A 21001-nucleotide genomic window follows, 5' to 3' on the forward strand; every position below is an offset into this window, starting at 1 on the left:
TATATGTATTATAATTAAAAAGTTTTGCTACTGCAAGTGTATGTATTCGCTGCATATGTATGTGCCTCCATTCATTAGCTTTGTGTACTATACACTAGGCCAACTTTTCAAATTGTTAAACAATTTGGCTAATCTGAGTTTTAGTCTTTCACCAAACGTTTTGCATGTGTGACGTTCGGAACTAAAATTCGGAGTTTAATAAAATTTCAAAATTAAATATTAGAGTATATTTGTGTTAAAAAAAGGTTATTATATATCAAATCGCATAAACAATAAATTGATAAAATATTATATTTCTATAATAAAAGCGTAAAAACGGGCATACAAGAAGTTTTGTTCTAACGGATCAAAAGATCAATTTTAAATTAAATATCTTTTAAGTTACATTGACACTGAATGCGAAAATTATTTATTAAAACAATAATAATTAAAAAATAAAGCATACCAAATGTATTACTATAAATAAGATAACGCGTTTAATAAACAAACTTTTACCGTTGTGAACGTGTTTCTAATTTTTATTGCATATTATTTTGTGTTGTAACGATAAATAGATTTTTGATAAAAGAAAATTTGTAAAAGCCAGACATATTTCAATTTAACACTGTGACAAAATTTATATTATAAAAACACGTCTGTACTTTCTTAATTTAGTTTTCATGGAAGCCTTAACTGTTTTCGAGTTATTTACAAAAACAAAATTTTAAATATGACATTTTTTTAGAAATATCGCAATTTATTGAATTTGATTAGAAAGACACTGTAGTTTTTAAAATACTTGCATAGAAAAAGTCAAATGTAAAAAATAGATCATAACAGATGCACCTATGAACTGCTGCGAAAATACTGAACAACCGTCAATATAAACGTGATTAGTAACAAACATCATTAATAACGAACCACAACTTTTTTCAGGCATTTACACTTTTACTTCGTGACTGTACAGAGAGAGAGAGTTCATTAAAATGTTATAAATAACAACAATAACAACGACATACTTACTGCTAAACATAAAAAATGAAACAAAAAAAAAACATGAAGTATTTTTCACCGGTTTTAATAATTTCTTTTAAATCTGACTAAATGCATTCAATAGTTTGTTTAATTTATTTGTTAACAATTAGTTGTAGTAGTTATAGTTATTGTGATGATAAAATTTTATAATTTGTGAACTGCATTGAGTTTAAAAGACTTTTATACAGTTTTTTTATTTTTTTAGTTTTCAATGTGTTCCCCTTTTTAAAAAATTGTGATTTAAAAAGTACAACAACTATATATAATAAATAAATAAATATTTGGAATCTGAAGTCAGTGTAATGAATTTCTTCGTAATCTGCTTTTTAATTATGCAAGCGTCAAGTGAGTACCAAAACCTATTCGCACGTTAAAGAATTTGTCCTTATAATTTATGTATATATAAATATTTACTTAAGCTACTAAATGGTTTTCGGAATGGTTAGTTTCGGTAGTTACATAAAAAAAGAATACTAAATTCCACATGAGATGATTTTTACTTTCACACACAAAAATTGCTTAAAATTATGTTATTTAATTCAAACAAACTTGTAAATAAACTGTGCTCTCATATGTTTTCCTTTATATGTATGTGTAGAATGGTTTTTAAAAATTAGAGATTCATCTGTTTATCTTATTTTAGAATATATCAGAAATGTTTAAGAGCGAATAGTAAAATATTGAATAATTGAAAATTAAATAGATATAGAAGATATTACTTCAAGCCCATTTTATAAAATATGTTTACGAAATTTCGAATTATTTGTGTAAATATGAGATTAGTAAAGTGATTTTACGTTTTTTAAATGTTAATTTACAATTAATTATCTGCTTTAACAGATGACAAAGTTCAAAACACACTGAAATTCGAAAATAAAAGATCTGTTCCACGAGTTATTCGTAGTAATTTCGAGTAACTCTGCTTATGCATAATACTATGTTTACAATACGAACTTTGCTGGCTGGAATCGACTTTGAGCGCAAAACCAGCAACCAAAGTCGATTTTGCCACATAAAAATAGGCACAACAAAACTCAAAGTTTGGTTTCATTTAATACCTTTTCCTGAATACAGTGCTGAATTTAATGCGTTATCGATAAGTTTTTAGTATGAAAATGGTGAAATGACATTTCGTTTTGTTTACACTTTTGTTTGTTTACATTTGTATTGACAACAATAAGTTAAATGCAAGCGGTGTTCAGTAGAAAGAAACTTTCTATACCTATATAAAGAAAGTTGCATATAAAAAAGGAAATATAAAAACAATTATATTTATAGAAACGTTTGTTATTAAAATAATTTTCTTTTATTACTACAGTGTTTAATCTCGAGTTCGGATTACCAAAATAAAAAAAATGTGAATGAAATTGATTTTTAATGAAAGTCATTTTATTTTTAATATTTTAAACTTTTATACAAGTTTTTAACAAAATTGTTAATTGTTATTTGCTGGGTTTGTTTCATTTTGTTCATTATATGCAATTTTTCTTAGACTAAGAAATTGTAAAATGTTCTATATTTATTTGCCGCTATTAATTGCAATGTTTTGCCAATTATTTTACGGCGCCTTATTCGAATTTAATTTAATCATTATAGAGAATTTTATTTTGTTGTGCAGATTCACTGCAGAGCAATGTAATAATATTTAGATCCATAATTTTTATCAAAATATATAGTATAAAATATATACAAACACAATATTCACAAATATCAAAATGTAAACAAAAGATAACAAAAACAGCAACTGTCAAAATGAAAACCCGAAACGATAATGTAAGCGCTGAATCAACTTTAGCAAAGTTCGTTTACTAAATTTCGTAATGTAAACATAGTATAAGTGCGTTCCACCAGCAAATTTTCGAGCAAATGAGATCATATAGAGAGCATAACATCCCTGTCGAAATTTAAAAATGCTACACAGACTTTACTGGAACATTTTCTTTCAATTTAAATTTGTTTTTATGTGTGAATCATCTGTTTTGGTTTGAATTTAAATTTTAGAATTGTTTATTTGTGCGGCACTGGTGAAAGTAAAAAAATTCTGAAATTTTAATTATATCAACTGTTATAAATAAATAGGGAAATGGATAAAAACATAATAAAAATTTTGTTAAGTGAACTCAGTATTTCAACACAGCCAAAATATAAAGTAATTAATATACTTTAATATAGTAACTTTGAAGAATTAGAATTGCTAAATTTATTATTATATAAAGGAAAAAGAAAACGAGTATGTGTAAAAAATTATGTACAAGATGTCGCCGGGCTTTTTTAATTCTTTAATTATAAAATTCACCTCTTCAGCAACACCCCACTGCGATAGATAACTCATTCACATATTCATCATTCAATAAAAAATGCATTAAATACAATATGTAAAATACAATTTTTATTATTTTGCAGTTGCAAAAAAGTTGTTGGTGAACATGGCACTACAATTTGTTTTTCCTCTAAAGTGTCTGTCATAAGAACAGAAAATACAATTTTATGAATTCTAACTCTAACTGAAAAAAATAATTTCAACTTCTATTTTAGTTTTGTTTTTCAAAAAACAGCTCACCAGACTTTACACAAAGCTGTTCTATGAAAATATATGTACAAAGCGTAGTCTGGCATTTTATTTGGGTTACGCTCTTAGTTTGTACTTTACTTATGTTTTACTCGAGTTTTATTGACTAGCTTGTGGAAAAATCCTAAAATCACTTACTAAATTAAGATAAATTCTAAGAGTACACAAGTATGAGAGCGCGCGAACAAAAATTATTGCTACGGTTGCACTAAAAGCTCCAGTATTTCTATGTGAAATGCTATTTAAAATGCATTTCGCAAATAATACAAGTTTACAGCCAACAATTTCCGAAGACTAGACCTGATGTTTGTATAATAATTTTTTTTCGTAGAAATCTAAAAACCACATGATTTTTTAACTATGTACTAGTGCTGTTCACATTATTCGAAGTTTTTAAAAAACCGAAGTTCTTCGATTATTCGAATATTCGCATTTCAATGAAGTCTTCGAAGTTGAAAAAAACTTCAAAGTTTTTGTAAATTTTTGTTCTCTCGAAGTCTTCGAAGTTTAAGTGCAGTGAAAAACTTCGAAGACTTCGTAAGCAAAAGGTTAAGTGAGAGTGCGCAATGCAAACAAACGTGCATCACACAAATTATTTGAGGGATGAAAGCACTTACTTTTTTTGTACGGTTTTATGTTTTTTTTGGTATTTTATGCAGAAATTAAAAATATGTTTTTATGGCTCATTCTTGCACACAAAATTTCAAGCGCGAATGGGATCCATTGGATCGCATTCTGTATGAATGCGTCCCAACGACGTTTGAATGCGTCCCAAAGATGTTCCAAATGCAAAGGAATACATTGAACGTACCCTAAATAAGCTTTTCATGACATTTTGACAGTTTGAGAAAGCTGTATCTAATATATTTACAAAAAAAGGTAAACAAATGTTTGGTGGTTGCATTTTCTTGAAAACCATGCACCTCTTTTTAGAACTTCTATTTCCCAAAAAGTACTTAATTGAACTTAAAAATATGTTTTCAGTTTATATTGTAAGGTTTGAAGGTTTCATGCAACATTTTTTTGCCACAGGCCAAAAATTAAATCAACAGGAAAGTTGAAAAATTAGATGTTTGAAATGGGAACAAATGAATTACAACGAAAGTAAACACTTTCAAATGGCTCATTCAAAATGAGCCATTTTCAGCCAATGTAAACGCCATATTATTTTCGAAATATAAGGCAATCATTTATTTATACTAAAATATGTCATTTCATATAAGGCGCTACATGATCATGACCATATCATGAACCCTATTAAATTTATATGTTTATAATGTCATTTAAAATCTGAAAAAAAATATTCATATATCCTACACATAAACAATACACAAAAAATGTTTTTTTAATTTTTATATTATATAAAATTTTTATAATATTCATCAAAAAGAAGCACTAAAAATGTATAGAATATATCTCGTTTAAAACTTGCATTAATTTTGGTGTAACTATTCACTATTCGCGTACTTCATTTCATAACAATAATAAATTATGTAAGCAACTTTGACTTCTTTTAATTAAACTTAGCTAATATTCTTGTACCGAGAAGAGTTTTTCTTGGTAAAACAACAACTAAAAAGTGAAAAGTTTTTTTTTTTTTTTTTTTTATTTAATTTAAATTCAATAAGTATTCTGTCACATAGTACGGTGACATTTTACAATTTTTTAATAAATACTATTTGAGACTTGATCATTTACAATTAAAGTAGTTCTCCCTGTAGAGAGCTACTCTTTTCTTTTTAATTTAAGATTTCTTTATAATAAAATTTGATTTTTATAATAAAATTTGAAGCGGCGTTTTCCTTTTCAGTCTCGTAAATATATTTGAGGGGGACATCAAATTCGAAGCTAGGATGTTGGGATGAATTTGTATTCGTTCATGGTATTTTCTAGCTACCTTTTTTACTTCATCTCTTACCGGGATTATCCCAAGGTCCCGATGGATTTGAATGTTAGTTACATACCATGGGGCATTTACTATTTCCCGTAAAGTTTTAGATTGAAATCTTTGAAGAATTTCTATGTTGGATGTTGAGGCTGTTCCCCATAATTGAATGCCATAGGTCCATACTGGTTTTAGCACACTTTTATATAAAATAAGTTTATTCTTTAGGGATACTGAAGATTTTTTATTTAGTAGCCAAAATATTTTTCTGTATTGAATCCCAAGGGATTTCCTTTTGTTAAAAATATGTGTTTTCCATGTCAGACGTCTATCTAAGTGCATGCCCAAGTATTTAGCGCTATTTGATTGCGGAATTATTATATTATTAAGTTTAATTTCCGGGCAGGTGTCTTTTCTCATTGTGAATGTAACATGAGTAGATTTTGTTTCATTTGCTTTCATGCGCCAATACTGCAACCATTTTGATATACGATCAAGACCAGCTTGTAGTTTGAATGAGGCTACAGACGGATCGTTTGCACTCGCCAGGATAGCTGTATCATCTGCAAATGTACCGGTTACAATTCCTACCGTCTTCGGTAAATCGTATGTGAAAAGCAGATAAAGGGTTGGACCGAGTACACTGCCTTGTGGTACTCCAGCTCTAATATCATATAGAGAAGACATTTCATTTTCATTGTTGACATAAAAGAGTCTTTTCAATAGATACGATTTTATGAACGTATAATAGTTAAGTGGCAGAAGCTTTTTACATTTGTAAAGAAGTCCTTGGTGCCATACTCGATCAAACGCTTGAGATATGTCCAAAAACGCTGCTGAGCAGTATTCTTTTCGCTCGAAAGTGGTATGTATTTTTTCAACAATTCTATGAATTTGCTCAATGGTTGAGTGTTTTCTTCTGAATCCAAACTGGTGGTTCGGAATTATTCGTTTCGACTCAATTACCGGCATAAGACGTTTTAAAAATAATATCTCAAGAACTTTTGAAAGAATGGGAAGGAGACTTACTGGACGATAGGATTTTACATCTTCAGCTGGTTTCCCTGGTTTTAGTATCATCTTTATTTCGGCAACTTTCCATTGATCAGGGATGAAACTTTTTAACAAGGATGCATTGAAAAGATGAGTAATAAATATTAAAGCAACATCTGGAAGTTTTTTAAGAATTTCAGCAGTTATGAGGTCATAACCAGGTGCCTTTTGATTTTTAAGAGATTTAATAGTATAAATTATTTCTCGTTTTTTAAATTTCCTAATTGGTAACTCCATTTGGTGAGTTTCTTCTAAAAATTTGGAAACATTGACATCTATTTCTGAATCGCCAGTCATATCATGTGGAATAAAAACGTTTTTTAGATGGCTTGCGAAAAGTTGAGCTTTTTCAGACGGTTTTTTCGCCCAAGTATTATCTGTATTTTTAAGTGGGGGTCGATAATCTATTGTATTATTTACTTTTTTATTTGCTTTCCATAGAGAATAGTGAGATAAGTGAGACGTGTCGAGGCTATGTAAGAACTTCTGCGTATTTTGTTCCGTCTGTCGTTTCAGCAGAGTCTTTAGATCTTTAATAATTATGTTAAGTTTCCTCTTGTCTTCAGGAAATCTGGTACGTTGCCATATTTTTCTAGCATTTCGTTTATCCTTTAGTTTTTTTGTGATCTCCCTAGTATACGTTACTAGATTCTTCATATAGACTTTTGGAGAAGGAGTAGCTTCCCATGCTGCCTCTTGAATAGATCTGGTTAGGTATTCAGTCGCTTCAATTATATCTTCTTCAGTTTTTAGTGGAATTTTGACGTTTAGAGACGATGACAACATTGTTTCAAATATAATCCAATTTGTTTGCTTGTTGTATAATTGACATTTTTGGATCTTGTTTCTAAGGTCTTTATCTATTATTACAATCACTGGTGAATGGTCCGATGATAACTCTAAGCTGGTCTTACATTGCACATGTTCATAAAGGAAGCCTTTGGTAACGCAAAAATCAATAAGATCAGGAATTTTATCTGTATCTGATGGCCAGTATGTGGGCTCTCCTGTGGAAAAAACTTTAAGTTTCAAGAGTCTCACTGCTTTGTATAATTCACGTCCCTTTGTTGTGGTTAGTCGTGATCCCCAGAATATATTTTTCGCATTGAAGTCGCCACCAGTTATAAATCGATTCCCTAATGTTGAAAAAAATTTTGTGTAGGTTTCTTCCTTCATATTATGTTTTGGTGGGCTATATATGGCAGATATAAGAATTGGTCCGACTGAGTCCTCGATCATAATATTTGTGGCTTGAATTTCATCAGTGCTATAGTGAGTACATTCATAATGTTTAAGTGTTCTTTTAATTAATACTGCAGAGCCTCCATGAGCTTTTCCGTCCGGATGCGGAGACTGATAGAAACAATAGGATGGAATTTTAAAAAAACTTTTTTTTGTGAAATGAGTTTCTGAAACTAATAATACATCTACGTTATTTTTTGATAGAAATAATCTCAGTTCAGAGGAATGTTTTGACAACCCATTGGCATTCCATAAGACGAGCTTTATGGGCATATGGTTTGTTTAGAAACAAGACTTACTAAAAGATTTGTCATGGTAGTTATTTGATTCATTACTTCCCGCATTAGTTTCATCATTTCTTTCATTTCACTCACCAATGCATCGCTGTGAAGATTATTTTTATTGGAAGAAATTTGATCTATTTGGTTGGCAGCAACTTGAGCGTAAGTTTGCTGTGAGTTTTTATTTGGAGTAGTTTGACCTGGTTGAGCGCGTGCAGGTTGAGCGAAAGTTTGCTGTTTTTCGTGTTGTTCTTGATGCTGATTAGTTGAGGATACAAATTCAGCATCAGGTTTTAGAAATTTTTTTTTAAGTGGTGGGAAAGTAGACGCTTGCAGTTTTTTATACACTAAGCAGCCCTTGTAGTTTGCTGGGTGGTTACCTTCACAAAGAACACATTTAACATCATTTGTTCTGGATTTTCTTTCGCAGTCAGCCGATGCGTGATTACCAGCACACTTAATGCATTTGGGTTGTCTTCTACATCCTGATTTAGTGTGGCCATAGTGTTGGCATCTTGAGCATTGAGGTAACTCACGTTTAAAATGGGGTGGCTCAAAGGTAACTCGACTGTGGAGTAAGCTTTTAATGTTGTAGATATCTTTGTTATTTGGTTTTTGCTCTATTTCTACAACGAACATTGGAAGGGGCCTTTTTGTTTGGCGATGTTTCATATTCCATATATTTGTAGTAGCATGTCCAAATTCTTCTAGAGCTGTTTTTATATCCCCAATATCGACGGAGGGATGCATATTTCTTAATATGACCTTAAAGCTCCTTTCATTTTTGGGTTTGTATGTGTAAAATTCCGTGTTCTTACTTTCTAGCATTTTAACGATTTTTGAATAAATTTCCGGTGCACCGGGCTGTATACGAACCCGAGTAGATGAAATCACTCTCATTTCATATTTATTATTTGCAATTTCGTTAAGCAGATTTAAAAGTGGGCGAACGTCCTCAACTTTATCTACAAAAATTGGTGGTGATTTAAGCGGTTTTTCCTCTTGTTTAGCAGGTTGGTCTTCTTTTTCTTCCACTACCAGTCCATCAAATCTATTCGAATTACTGAGCCAGTAGTTCAATTTTTGTTGCTTTGGTTTTTTCATTTTTTCAGGACTGTCTCTAAGTCTTTTACTACCTTTAACTTCGTTCCATTCTTCTTTTCTGCACGGAAAATCAATTTTGGCGTTATGAATTTCGCTCATAGATCCTGCTCGTTCTCGCTGAGAAACCTTTAGTAAAGTCGCAATGTCTGTACTTTGATTATTCATTTTTTCTAAACTTTGAACTTGTTTAGTTCCAACATCTGCTGGTGAATTTTCACTTTTTAATTGGTGTGTACCACCTTCTTTTACCGGAGGTGGTGTTCTATTTATAGGCATGAAATGTTTTTATAAAATTTGTGCAGTCGTTTTATATAAAATATAAAAAATATATAAAAGAATACAAAAAGAAAAAACAAATTAAAAGATTTTATTATAAAATTACACAATTACACGATAAGCGAATTGCAATTGGTATAATTTCAGAGTCAATTTACAACACTTTTTTTTTCTTTATTTATGTGAAGCTTTCAAGCTTTATATGCTGTCTCTATCAGCTGTTTTAGATGTGTGTGAAAAATATTAAAATAAAATTCAAAACAAAAATAATTTTGCAAAGTTAAACTCTTTTTTTTGATAAAAAACAAATGTTTTAAATTCAATAAAAGTTTCACTTATCTTTTAAAATCAGGCACAATTTTATTAGCTTTTTATTTAGAGTCACTGTCTCAACTTATTTAATTAAATTTGTGATCACTGTGTTCCATTTTTTTAATAAAAAACATTAAAAGTTGCGGAGTGAAAAGTTAATGTGAGTTTGATCAAGACTGACTTTTTTTTATTGTATTAATTGCATTTGTGCAACAGGGTTGCCAATGATACAAAACATTCATTATTTATGGTAATTATTTATTTTATTTCACTGAAAGTGTATTGTTATCCAACAGATCTAAAATATTTTAACATTTATTAATAAATATCTAATATAATATATAAATATCTCGTGTCACGGTGTTAGTGTGTAAGCTCATCCGAAACGGCTCGGCCGAATTTCATGAAACGTTTTGTGTATATTTGGTAGGTATAAAAATAGGTCGTAAAGTATATTTCATACCGCTAAAGCAATTAGGGTGTCCCTATCAAGTAAATTTTTTTATTTTTTTGACAAATTTTTTTATATTAACATTAGATGACATTAAATTATTTTATTTCAACAGAAACATCATGCCATTAAGATATTTTATTCTGCCCTAACAACCTCAAGTCCACTTCTTGATTCTCAGGAAAATATACTAATTTAAGGTCTGTCATCAACTAAAAGACAAATAAATGATATGATTTCTTAGCCTAGTTAAAGCCTAGTGTGGGGTAGAGATAAGCCCCCCAGCCATTATAGAGTAAAAGTGCGTAATAGCACTAACTCAAGAAGAAGAATCAAGAATCAAGAATCTGTATTTGTTATATATCAAACGTCAGTGTCTGAAAAATTTAGTATTTATTTTAATTTCTAAGACTTATAAAATAAATAAAATCTGTGTAATTTGGCACTTTATTTGTGTTACGCTCTCAATTTGTACTTTACTTGTTTAGTGGGTTCAAATCTCACACGGTAGCTTTCGATGGTTCCACATACTGTCAAAAAAAAGTGCTTTACTTGTGTTTTACTATGAGTAACTCGTGAAACAGAACTAATGTTTTACACGCTTGAAATTTATTGAAGAAAATGTAACTCATTAAATAAGAAATATTCAACTGTCAACTGTTTTTTTTTATATTGTAAAAACATTCGCTTCTACAAAAGTTTTGTTACCGAAAATAATAAATTAAAATACTGTAAAAATCATATGAAAATATGAATATATATTACATGATTAAGCAAATTAAACTGATGTAAATGTTTATATATTAATTTATATATTTATTTATTATTTGTTATAACATATATTTTGTTCATGTGATGTGATATCAGCCGTAATTTTTGCCTTCAGAGTTGTAAAAAAACAGCATTTAGTCTAGTTGAAACAAATTGGCATCACTTTTAAAATATGTAAAATGCCATATTATTATTATTTAAGTAATAGGCTATTAAAGCACCCCGACCTAAACGATCTATTGTGCGCCTAAAGGCCCAACTAGGACAATTTTAGACTATTTATAAATCTTGTAATTGCTGTGGGCTTAACTTTACTTATTTGACTTGGGACTAATATTCCGCTTCCAAGGTAATCGAGTCTATGTCTTGCCACCGCTGGGCAGTTGCATAGAACATGTTCTGATGTTTCCTTCTCCTCATCACAGTCGACAGGAGTCACTTTCTATCACAGCTATAATCTTCATGTGGTAATTAAGTCTACAGTGTCCTGTAAGAAGTTCAGTGTAGATTTTTATATCGTTTCTGCTAAGGCCAAGGATAGCATCAACTTTGATGTGATCAGGATCAATGAACCATTTTGACTGTCGCATGCCTGTTTGGGCTCTCCAGTGTTCAAGTAGATGTTGTTTCTCCCGTTCACATAATAAGCTATTTGTGAAGCTATTTGTTGTCCCATAGAAGGGCTCTGGACCAATGAAAGGAGTACATGCACCCTTCTTTGCTAGGGAATCTGCTATTCCATTGCCCTCATGCCCCTCACGTCCCGGTACCCACATAAGAGTAACATAGTTTCTCGATGCTAGGGTGTTGAGAAGTTGAAAGCATTCCCAGACCAACTTTGATTGGAATAACGATTTTGCTAACAATTTTAGAGCTGCTTGACTGTCTGAAAGGATGCATATTTTGGTACCTTGGGTGCCCCTTCGTATGCATTCTCTTGCACATAGCTTTAAGGCATGGACCTCTGCCTGAAAAATGGTTTTTTCCATAGCGATTACTTTGCGGAATTTCGGTCCTATAACTCCTGCTCCCGTACTGCCATCTTCCATTTTGGACCCATCAGTATACCATAATTGTGAGCACTGTTTTAAGTTAAATTCATTGTTTCTCCAGGTGGATCGGTCACTAATGACCACTTCGAATTCCCTGGAGAAAGCTAATTTTCTATTCATCTAGTCAAAGACCTTAAGGCACGAAGAGTTCCAGACTTCATCTAGAATCATTGCGTGTCCTGTCAAATTGCCCTCTTTAAGATTACATAGAATAGGAAAGCTTAGTGCGACACTGGTCGCAGTCCTTTTAACTGTAATGTGTAATGGAGTGAGTCCAGTAAGCATTGCTAGGGCTTCTGTGGGGCACGTTTTCATTGCTCCCGTTACGCTTAGGCAGGCTGTCCGATGAATCTTATTGAGGGTCATCTTTGCCTTCGCCTGATTTACCTTTGGCCACCATGCCAAGGATGCATAGGTGATCATTGGTACTATTACGGTCTTGTACGACCAAGCCATCATTTTTGGTCGCAGACCCCATGTTTTGCCATACAGTCTTTGGCACGCATAAGCTGCTCTTAGAGCTTTGGCAGTTACATATGATAAGTGATTTTCCCAAATAAGAGTTTTATCTAGAATTACACCTAGATATTTCATTTCCTGAGATAGTATTATGTCAGTGTCCCCTAACTTAAGGGTCTTAGACTCATCTTCCTTCTTCTGGTGAAGGGTACTACGCTTGTTTTATTCGGATTAATCGAGAGTCCTTTCTCTTGACACCTATCTTGAGTGACGACAAGGTGACTACACCATGCCATATACATTATAACCCAGCGAACATTTTCAATCGCAGAAGAGTCTTCCGCGAATCTTAATGCTGAGCAATTTAATCGCGGAAGAGCGCGTCTGAGAGTCGTAGACGATGCTTTCGTTGTGAGAACTTGTCCGCTCATCCGCGATTGGCTTAGAAGCGTAACAAATTAGTCTTCTATATGAATCGTTTATGCATCGCCTAGAAGCGTAACAAATAACTCTTCCATATGCATCGCGGAGAAGCGTAAAAACTTACTCTTTCGTATACACAGTAGAGAAGCGTAAAAATTTATTTTTTTGTATATATCAAGGAGTAGCGTTACTCCGCTACTCCGCTAGATAGAAAGGAAACAGCGAAAATAAAATTTAAATAAAGTTGAAGTTAAAATTGTTGGTTTATTAAAATTACTGGTTTCTTATTGGTTTATTTGTAAAATTATTTACAAAAAAAAAACTAACATAGTGAAATAAAATACTATGTATGAACAAAATATGTATAGATAAATGTTTATATAATCACATACATAATATTAAACTTTATAAATTTATAGATGAGTCGAAATGATCGACTGTTGGGGGCGAGACGGAGTTGTTTGTCAACTAAATTATTAAAAACGGTTAAATGGTTTAGTTCGTAAACAAGTTTGTTTTGTTTGTTACAGTTAATCGTTTTAGTTGAAAAACACTTTCGTTTTTAGAAGGATTATTTTGTTGTACTTTGAAGTGAAAAGACGTGAATAATTAAATAAAGAAATAAAACTTAAATAAAAAAAAACTAAATCGAAATGTCTTTTTAATTTAATTATTTAATTTGTGTCGATACGTGTTGATAAATGGCTAAATGTGTGCAGTGCAAAAAATCCTAAAAAATCTCCCATTTGGTTTAGCATCAACTTAGCCTAACTCGCACACGACCTTAGTACATTACATAGTTAATGTTATTAACTTTGAATAATAAGATATCAAAATATTACTTACGTATGTATATATATTAAAATTTTTTTATTAAAATTTATTTATTTAAATTTTACATACAACTGTAACACTCCAATTGCACTTTAATATAAACAAAAGCGAAACAAAAGCGACATATGTAAATATTATGTTACAGAAAAAACAATAAGAGCAAATTAACAATTTTGAGACAACAATCGCTTAACGATCGTCCAAGTGCGTAATAAGGGAGTAACTTAAAAACACATTCGCCAAACAATCGTCGAGGCGAGTAATAATTGCACTTCAAGAATAGAGAAACAAAAGCGACATACGTAAGTATTATATTTCAGAAAAAATAAAAACAGTAAATTAGTAATTTTGAGAGAACAATCGCTTAACCATCGTCAAGGCTAGTCATAAGCGACGCATTTTGATGATTGGCGATAAATGAATCGTCTAAATGCTGGCTGGGAATATATGTACACATATTTATAAAACACATACAGACATACTAACTTATTTAATTTTTACTGAAATTAATTTTTGTTTTCTGATTAATTTTAACCAAAGAAACAACAATAAAATTGTAATATAAAAAATTAATATTTATTCTTTAAAAAAAATTAAACACAGTTATATGCAAAAATAACAATTTTCGAAGCAGAAAAAGTCTACGGACACTTCTTAATATTTGAATTAAAACAATTAAAATTCACAGAAATCTTAAATTTAATAGCCTATGGGGCAACCTTTGGGTTGAACAAGCTCTTTTAAGCGTATTTGCATGGACTCAGCCAGCTTTGCAGTACCCTGCACGTTAATTGTTAGCCATTCTTCCTTGATGACGTTTCCTAACATATATTTGCTCGAAATCGTGTGCTGGCGAATCTTTTTTTCAAAATAAACCAGCAGATATTCTTTGGGACTAATGTCTGGTGATTCTGGTAGTGTTTGAAGTTGCCTGGCAGCATGGTCCAGCAGCCAAATCCGTACGATCGCTGCTATATGCTTAGAGTCGTTGTCCTGTTGAAACAAAAAGGTTGCCTCAAGCCCTAACATTCTGTCATTTTCTTTCGAACTTGTTTTTAGTATACTTATATACCCATATTTATCCATTGCATCTTGTATCAATTCAAGTTTGCCAGCACCATTACTTGCTATACACTCCCAAACCATTACGCCTCAACCACCATGTTTCACCGTTGAAATCAAGTTTTGTTTATCATAGGCCATAACACACATCACTTTCTCCGCACAAGTTTGGTACCTTTGATTCCAAATATGCAAAATAAACTCTCATTGGAGTAATAATTCATTTTCAGAACTTCATAGGGTTATTTACATGATTTCTTGCAAAGCTTAGTTATTTTACTCTATTATATCTGGATATGTATGGCTTTCTTGCAAGACTGTTACTCTTGGATTTACATTCACTGGGTTGATTATGCTACGTCTTTCACTACCTGACAGCATTGAGGAGCGACCAGTAGGAGGAATTTTTTCTGCTATAACTGTTAATTTTCGTTAATTTTTGGTTAAAATAAATCAGAAAACATAAATTGATTTCTGTAAAAATTAAATAAGTTATGCAAAATTAAAGAAAAATTTTGTGGCTGTCCGTAGACTTTTTCTGCTATGTGTATATGTATGTATATACATAATTATATGAATGTATAATAAAAATAGAGAAATTGATTTTTGGCAAGAAATTTGCATTTGGTCAATTTGCAAATGGGCTCTGTTGCAAATGCAAATATTGAAACCAAAAACTTTTACAAAATAGTCCTAAAAGAGCTTCAGAAGGAATATGATGAGAATATAAAACTAGTAGCACAAAATATGTTTCTCGTATCTCGATCGAAATATATATTTTTAAGAAGTAAATTGAAAATTAATTTGCCACATGAAAAAAACAATCAACAACTGGTCACTTATAAAAACCGATTTTCCATCGTTTCGTTATTTTCTGAGATATATAGCATTAAGAGTTTTACCAAAAATTGATTGCCAATCATGTTTTAATTTGTATTTAGATTCTTATCAGCTTACAGACCCGAACAATTAAACGCATTTATTTAAAAATGTTGGCAAATATTTCGTTCTTTATTTAAGAACTTCATTAGTGCTATATAATAACAAACATTAATTTAAATATAAAATACTAACATCAAAATATATATACCTTATTTTTTATAAAATGCAGTAATTTTTTGTTCCACAATAGTCATTAGTAATAAAAATTGAATTAACAAATTAAAATAAAAAATTAAAACAATTAAAATTCACACATTAAAACTTAATACACAAAAATATCCGCCAAAAATAATAATAATAACAAACGTTCTCTTTTTTATCTCTTATTACTCAATTAGTAGAAACCCAACAGCTGACTTTTATTTTCTTTTATCTCTTATTTTTGATTAACTTGTATTTATCCAATAAATTAGAGTAAAGTGTGCTAAAATTATGCGTCTCTCTTGTAGTTTACCACCTGTTCATTATTTAATATAATGTGAATAACTTCACTCATTAATCTTTTCTGATAATTATTTTCAATTTCCAGAATTATTATTTCATCAAAGTTTAAATCCATTTGTCACCCTATTCATTAATTGTTAATTCTTAACAATGTGTTGTAACAACGTTGTTATGTTTTGAGGAGTGAGTGAATTCGCAAGCGTCGTCGTAGTCAGTTCGTACTGTAAATATTATATTGAAGTAATAATTTAATGACAATTTTACTGTAAATGTTGTATTGAAATAAAAATGTAATGACACATTAAACCAAGCAATACAACCAACTTCGCTAAGAGAAATAAAAAATAAAATACGAAATATGAAACTAAAAAAGGCTCCTAGTTGGGATCAGATAACTGCTGAGATCTTAAACCAATTCCCTAATAAAGGAATAATCAAACTAAGCAAAATAATTAATGCAGCTCTGCGCTTAAGACTCTTCCCAATTTATTGGAAAGTGGCGGAAGTACTTATGGTACACAAACAAGGAAAACCTGCTAATGAAGTTTCGTCGTATCGTTCAATTTCTTTATTACCAGTTTTATCAAAAATCTTTGAACGAATTCTCCTTAATAGAATACAGATTGTTCTCAGAGAAAATCAAATAGTTCCGAGTCATCAGTTTGAGTTCCGAAAAAAGCATTCTACTGTAGAACAAATACACAGAATATGCAACAAAATCGAAAGAGCACTTGAAGAACAAAAAATTTGCACTACAGCTTTCCTAGACGTATCGAAAGCCTTTGATAAAGTTTGGCACAAAGGACTTGTGCATAAGACTGAACAGTGGTTTTCAAGACAAATATCCGAAATTATAAGGTCCTACTTATCTTGCCGATTCTTCAGAGTAAAATATAAAGGTGCGTACTCTACACTTGAACCAATTGAAACCGGAGTACCGCAGGAAAGTATACTTGGCCCAATTCTGTACCTCATTTACACACCCGACTTGCAAGTCCCACCAGAAAGTGTCGTGCAGATGATACAGCGATCCTTACTACTGGAAACACCATAAACAAATCAACAGAAGCAACGCAACATTCTATTAATCAAATTATGCGTTGGACTAAAAAATGGAAAATTGAACTCAACCAACCAAAATCCGTCCATGTAAATTTCACAAAAAAAAGTCGACTATTTGCCGATAACTATGTGCAGTGCTCGAATACCATACTCACACACAGCTAAATACCTTGGCATGAACTTAGATGCTAAGTTGAAATGGAAAGAACATATAAAGAAAAAACAAGTTGAATTAGAATCCAAACACAAAAATTTATATTGGCTTCTTGGGAACAAATCACCCGTCTCTCTAAACAATAAATTAATGATATACAAGCAAGTCTTAGCTCCGGTGTGGACGTATGGAATCCAGTTATGGGGATGTGCACGAAAATCCACTATTCATTCATTCAAAACTTTCAAAACAAAGTTTTAAGAAACTTAGTCAACGCTCCGTGGTTTATTAGGAATACTGACCTCCATCGGGACTTGAAGAGCGAATCTGTGGCTGCAGTAATCCAGAAGTTCGCGGTAAAGCACCAAAAACGATTACAATAGCATCCAAACGAGACAGTCAACCATCTGTCTAATACATCTGGCCTGCTGAGAAGACTTAAATGAACAAAGCCTTCAGATCTACTCCCGAATTAGTAGTCTAATAATAATTTAGATTACTACTATTAACATTAAGTCTTTGACAACTTCACAATTTTAATAAGTATACTGAAATGTAACAAAACTGCTTGATAGTTCTTGTATGAACTAGTCATAGTCAAATGAAACATGTATTTATATTATTGTACATATTGTGTTTCAAATAATAAAAAAAAAATCAAAGTTAAAACTATGTCGTTTAGAAATAGAATGTTCAGAAAGAGCTGTTTTTTTCCCTAACATCTTTACGCTTACACGTACTTTTGTGTTCACCAACTCTTTTTGCCAATCTTTGTTTGGTTGTTCCTATATAAGCTCCATTGCAATCATTACAATTGATCTTATAAATAAGATTTGACAAATTTTCTTTCTTTTCTTTGTCTTTAATCTTTGAGAATAAATTCCTTGTTGTTTTCAAGTTGTAAAGTACAATATCAATTATTTCCTCTTGTTTAAATAATTTTGAAATTTTTTGAGAGAGTCCTGGTATATTAGGGAACTTACATCTAGGTTTATTGTTATTAACATTGTCAACTGTATTTTTTGACAGAAAGATTTTATTTATAAAATACTTAGGATAATTATTATTCATAAGTATCTGTCTAATTTGTTTCTTGTTATCATCCATAAACCTGTCATCACTGAGACTTGTAACTCTGCTAATCAAGTTTCTAACCGTATTAATTTTTTGGTGAATTGGGTGGTCTGATAGAAAATTAAGTAACCTTCCCGATGATGAAGGTTTCATATACCAGTTTGTAATAACTTTGTTATTGTCCGATCTTATCACCATTATATCTAAAAACGGTATTGTTCCATTGCATTCGATCTCATACGTGAATTGAATACTCGGATATATATTATTAAAAATCTCAACTGCCTTCTCTACCTCTTCTTTTGGTATTGCAGAAAGAGTATCATCTACATAATACATTGCTAATTTCACTTCATATGGTAATTTTTCTAAAACATTTGATACGATAATTTCCATAATGAAATTAGCTAATGATGGTGAAGATGGGTTTCCCATTGATGTTCCATCCAATTGGTGTATAATTTTTGATTGAATTTGAAAAAACTGTTGTCAAAAATAAACATTACAATTGAAATATATATATTTTGATGTTAGTATTTTATATTTAAATTAATGTTTGTTATTATATAGCACTGATGAAGTTTTTAAATAAAGAACGAAATATTTGCCCACATTTTTAAATAAATGCGTTTAATTGTTCGGGTCTGTAAGCTGATAAGAATCTAAATACAAACAAAAATTTAAACAGACGATAAACTACATCAAATCATGTTTTAAGTCACGGAAACAAGATGAGGTTGTACCTGCTCCATCATAATTGTTCCTGTTCTTTCAGAACTACTGCATTATCACTGATTTCGGGTGTCAACATATATCAGTTTTCAAGAACATTTTCAAAACAAAATCAGATGAATTGGTAATCAAAAAAAAAAATCATTGAAAGCTGTACGTCCTTGACTCCTGCCTGGTTTATGAATGATTGCAGCCAGCACAGAAGACATTTTATGTTATTTATTTTACTTTGTAAACATAGCCATTGAAAAAGTTGATTGATGACAACAATAAATAATTGTGATATGATAAAAGTGTAATATTATTAAAACTGTTTATTAAATACATTTATTCTTTTAATTATTTATTTTATATTCTACTAATGTCTTTCGTCTTAACAACCAAGTTACTATCTCGGCAACAGAATTTGAAAAAACAATTGATCGCTACGAAAGACAAGCTTTTAATATATAGCTCTTAATATATGTGTGTATACTGAAACAAGTAGTAGGCCTTTACATATCTTTATTTAAAACCAGTTCTAAGTCAGAATCGAAACAATTAGTCATTAAAATCAATGCGAAAGTAATTGACACGCACAATTATGTTTCCAAACAAAAATAATAATAACATTATTTCTGATATGAAACCAAAAAAAAATCGAACTTCTTTTTATTTGCTTATAATTTCTTAATATTGGGTACAATATTAATACAAACATACAAGCTGAGAAATACAAATTTGAATATTATGAACATATATATTATATATATTACTATATATCTTTCAAGTGTTTTGTAATATACATACAATATTTTTGATTTTTTCGTCTCGCATAAATCGAACTATGTATGTATTTTTTTATTGTGATATTTGTAACATACGAGTATTATTGACCATGAGGTCAATATGTCTTTGAACAAGTATAGACACTTAAGTTTTAAAACTAATTACCATTCTCTCGACAAATCTAGAGTACAAATATAAAAGCATTGCGATCATGTGCTGCTGTAGTAAGATTTTTTGCTTATGTTTGAGTCTATATTTAAAATTTTGAAAACATAATATTATCTATGGAAACAGTGTAAACATGGCACAACGTGGTTTTAGATAGAACCTGTTAAATGAGGTAAAAATTATTTAGACTCCTTGGTTGAAATTAGTTGCACTGTTAAAGTAGTCGTAGCATCTACGGTACAAGCATGCAAATGCAGTACTTCACTTGGCTGTATCTGTATCCGTCTCTGTCGAATTCGTGTAACTCGAAGGGCCCTTTTTCGCTAAATGATACCATTTTCTCTTAATACAAACCAAAAACATAGAAATATAAAGACATGTAATTTGCCTCTGTTAAAAAATTCATGAATTCTGAAAAGCTACATACAATGGGAAAACATATACATATATTCAAATATAAAAACTATCGAAGTTATTATTTCTTGTATGATCGCTAATATTTTGTAGTGGAATCAACATATTTTGCTAGATAATTGATTAAAGATCAGTAGATTTGCGAACGACCCTCTGTATCTTTTTTAAAGTTCAGTCTCTGATTGTCCGGAATATCAATTATATGTAACATTTCCAGCATTAGTCTGCGTAATCTGCACTTCTTTAAAACTAGGGTTGATCATTGGGAGTTGATCATTGGTCATGTTTATGACCAGTGATTCTCATCCGAAGCTTGTTTTTAGTTTTATTAATATATACCTGGTGTCATGTCTGGAACCCGTCCCTTCTACATAGAATTTTTTTTTTTCTTTTATTATTATTTATTATATAAACACAATCTGTAAAAGAACATTCAGTATTACTTATGGATATAA

At 30.8% G+C, this 21001-nt stretch overlaps 1 protein-coding gene across 2 annotated transcripts in view; it reads left to right on the top strand.

The window, feature by feature from the left end:
- Positions 1–1219: 1219 nt before the first annotated feature.
- Positions 1220–21001, top strand: part of LOC119683141 — a 74408-nt gene continuing 54626 nt past the window's right edge. For both annotated transcript variants that reach the window (XM_038096752.1, XM_038096753.1), the window contains exon 1: positions 1220–1359. In XM_038096752.1, the coding sequence (XP_037952680.1) occupies positions 1317–1359 (43 nt within the window). In that variant the 5' untranslated portion in view covers positions 1220–1316. The remainder of the gene's footprint in view (positions 1360–21001) is intronic.

The sequence above is a fragment of the Teleopsis dalmanni genome, chromosome 2 (assembly GCF_002237135.1).
Source record: "Teleopsis dalmanni isolate 2A chromosome 2, ASM223713v2, whole genome shotgun sequence".
NCBI lineage: Eukaryota > Metazoa > Arthropoda > Insecta > Diptera > Diopsidae > Teleopsis > Teleopsis dalmanni.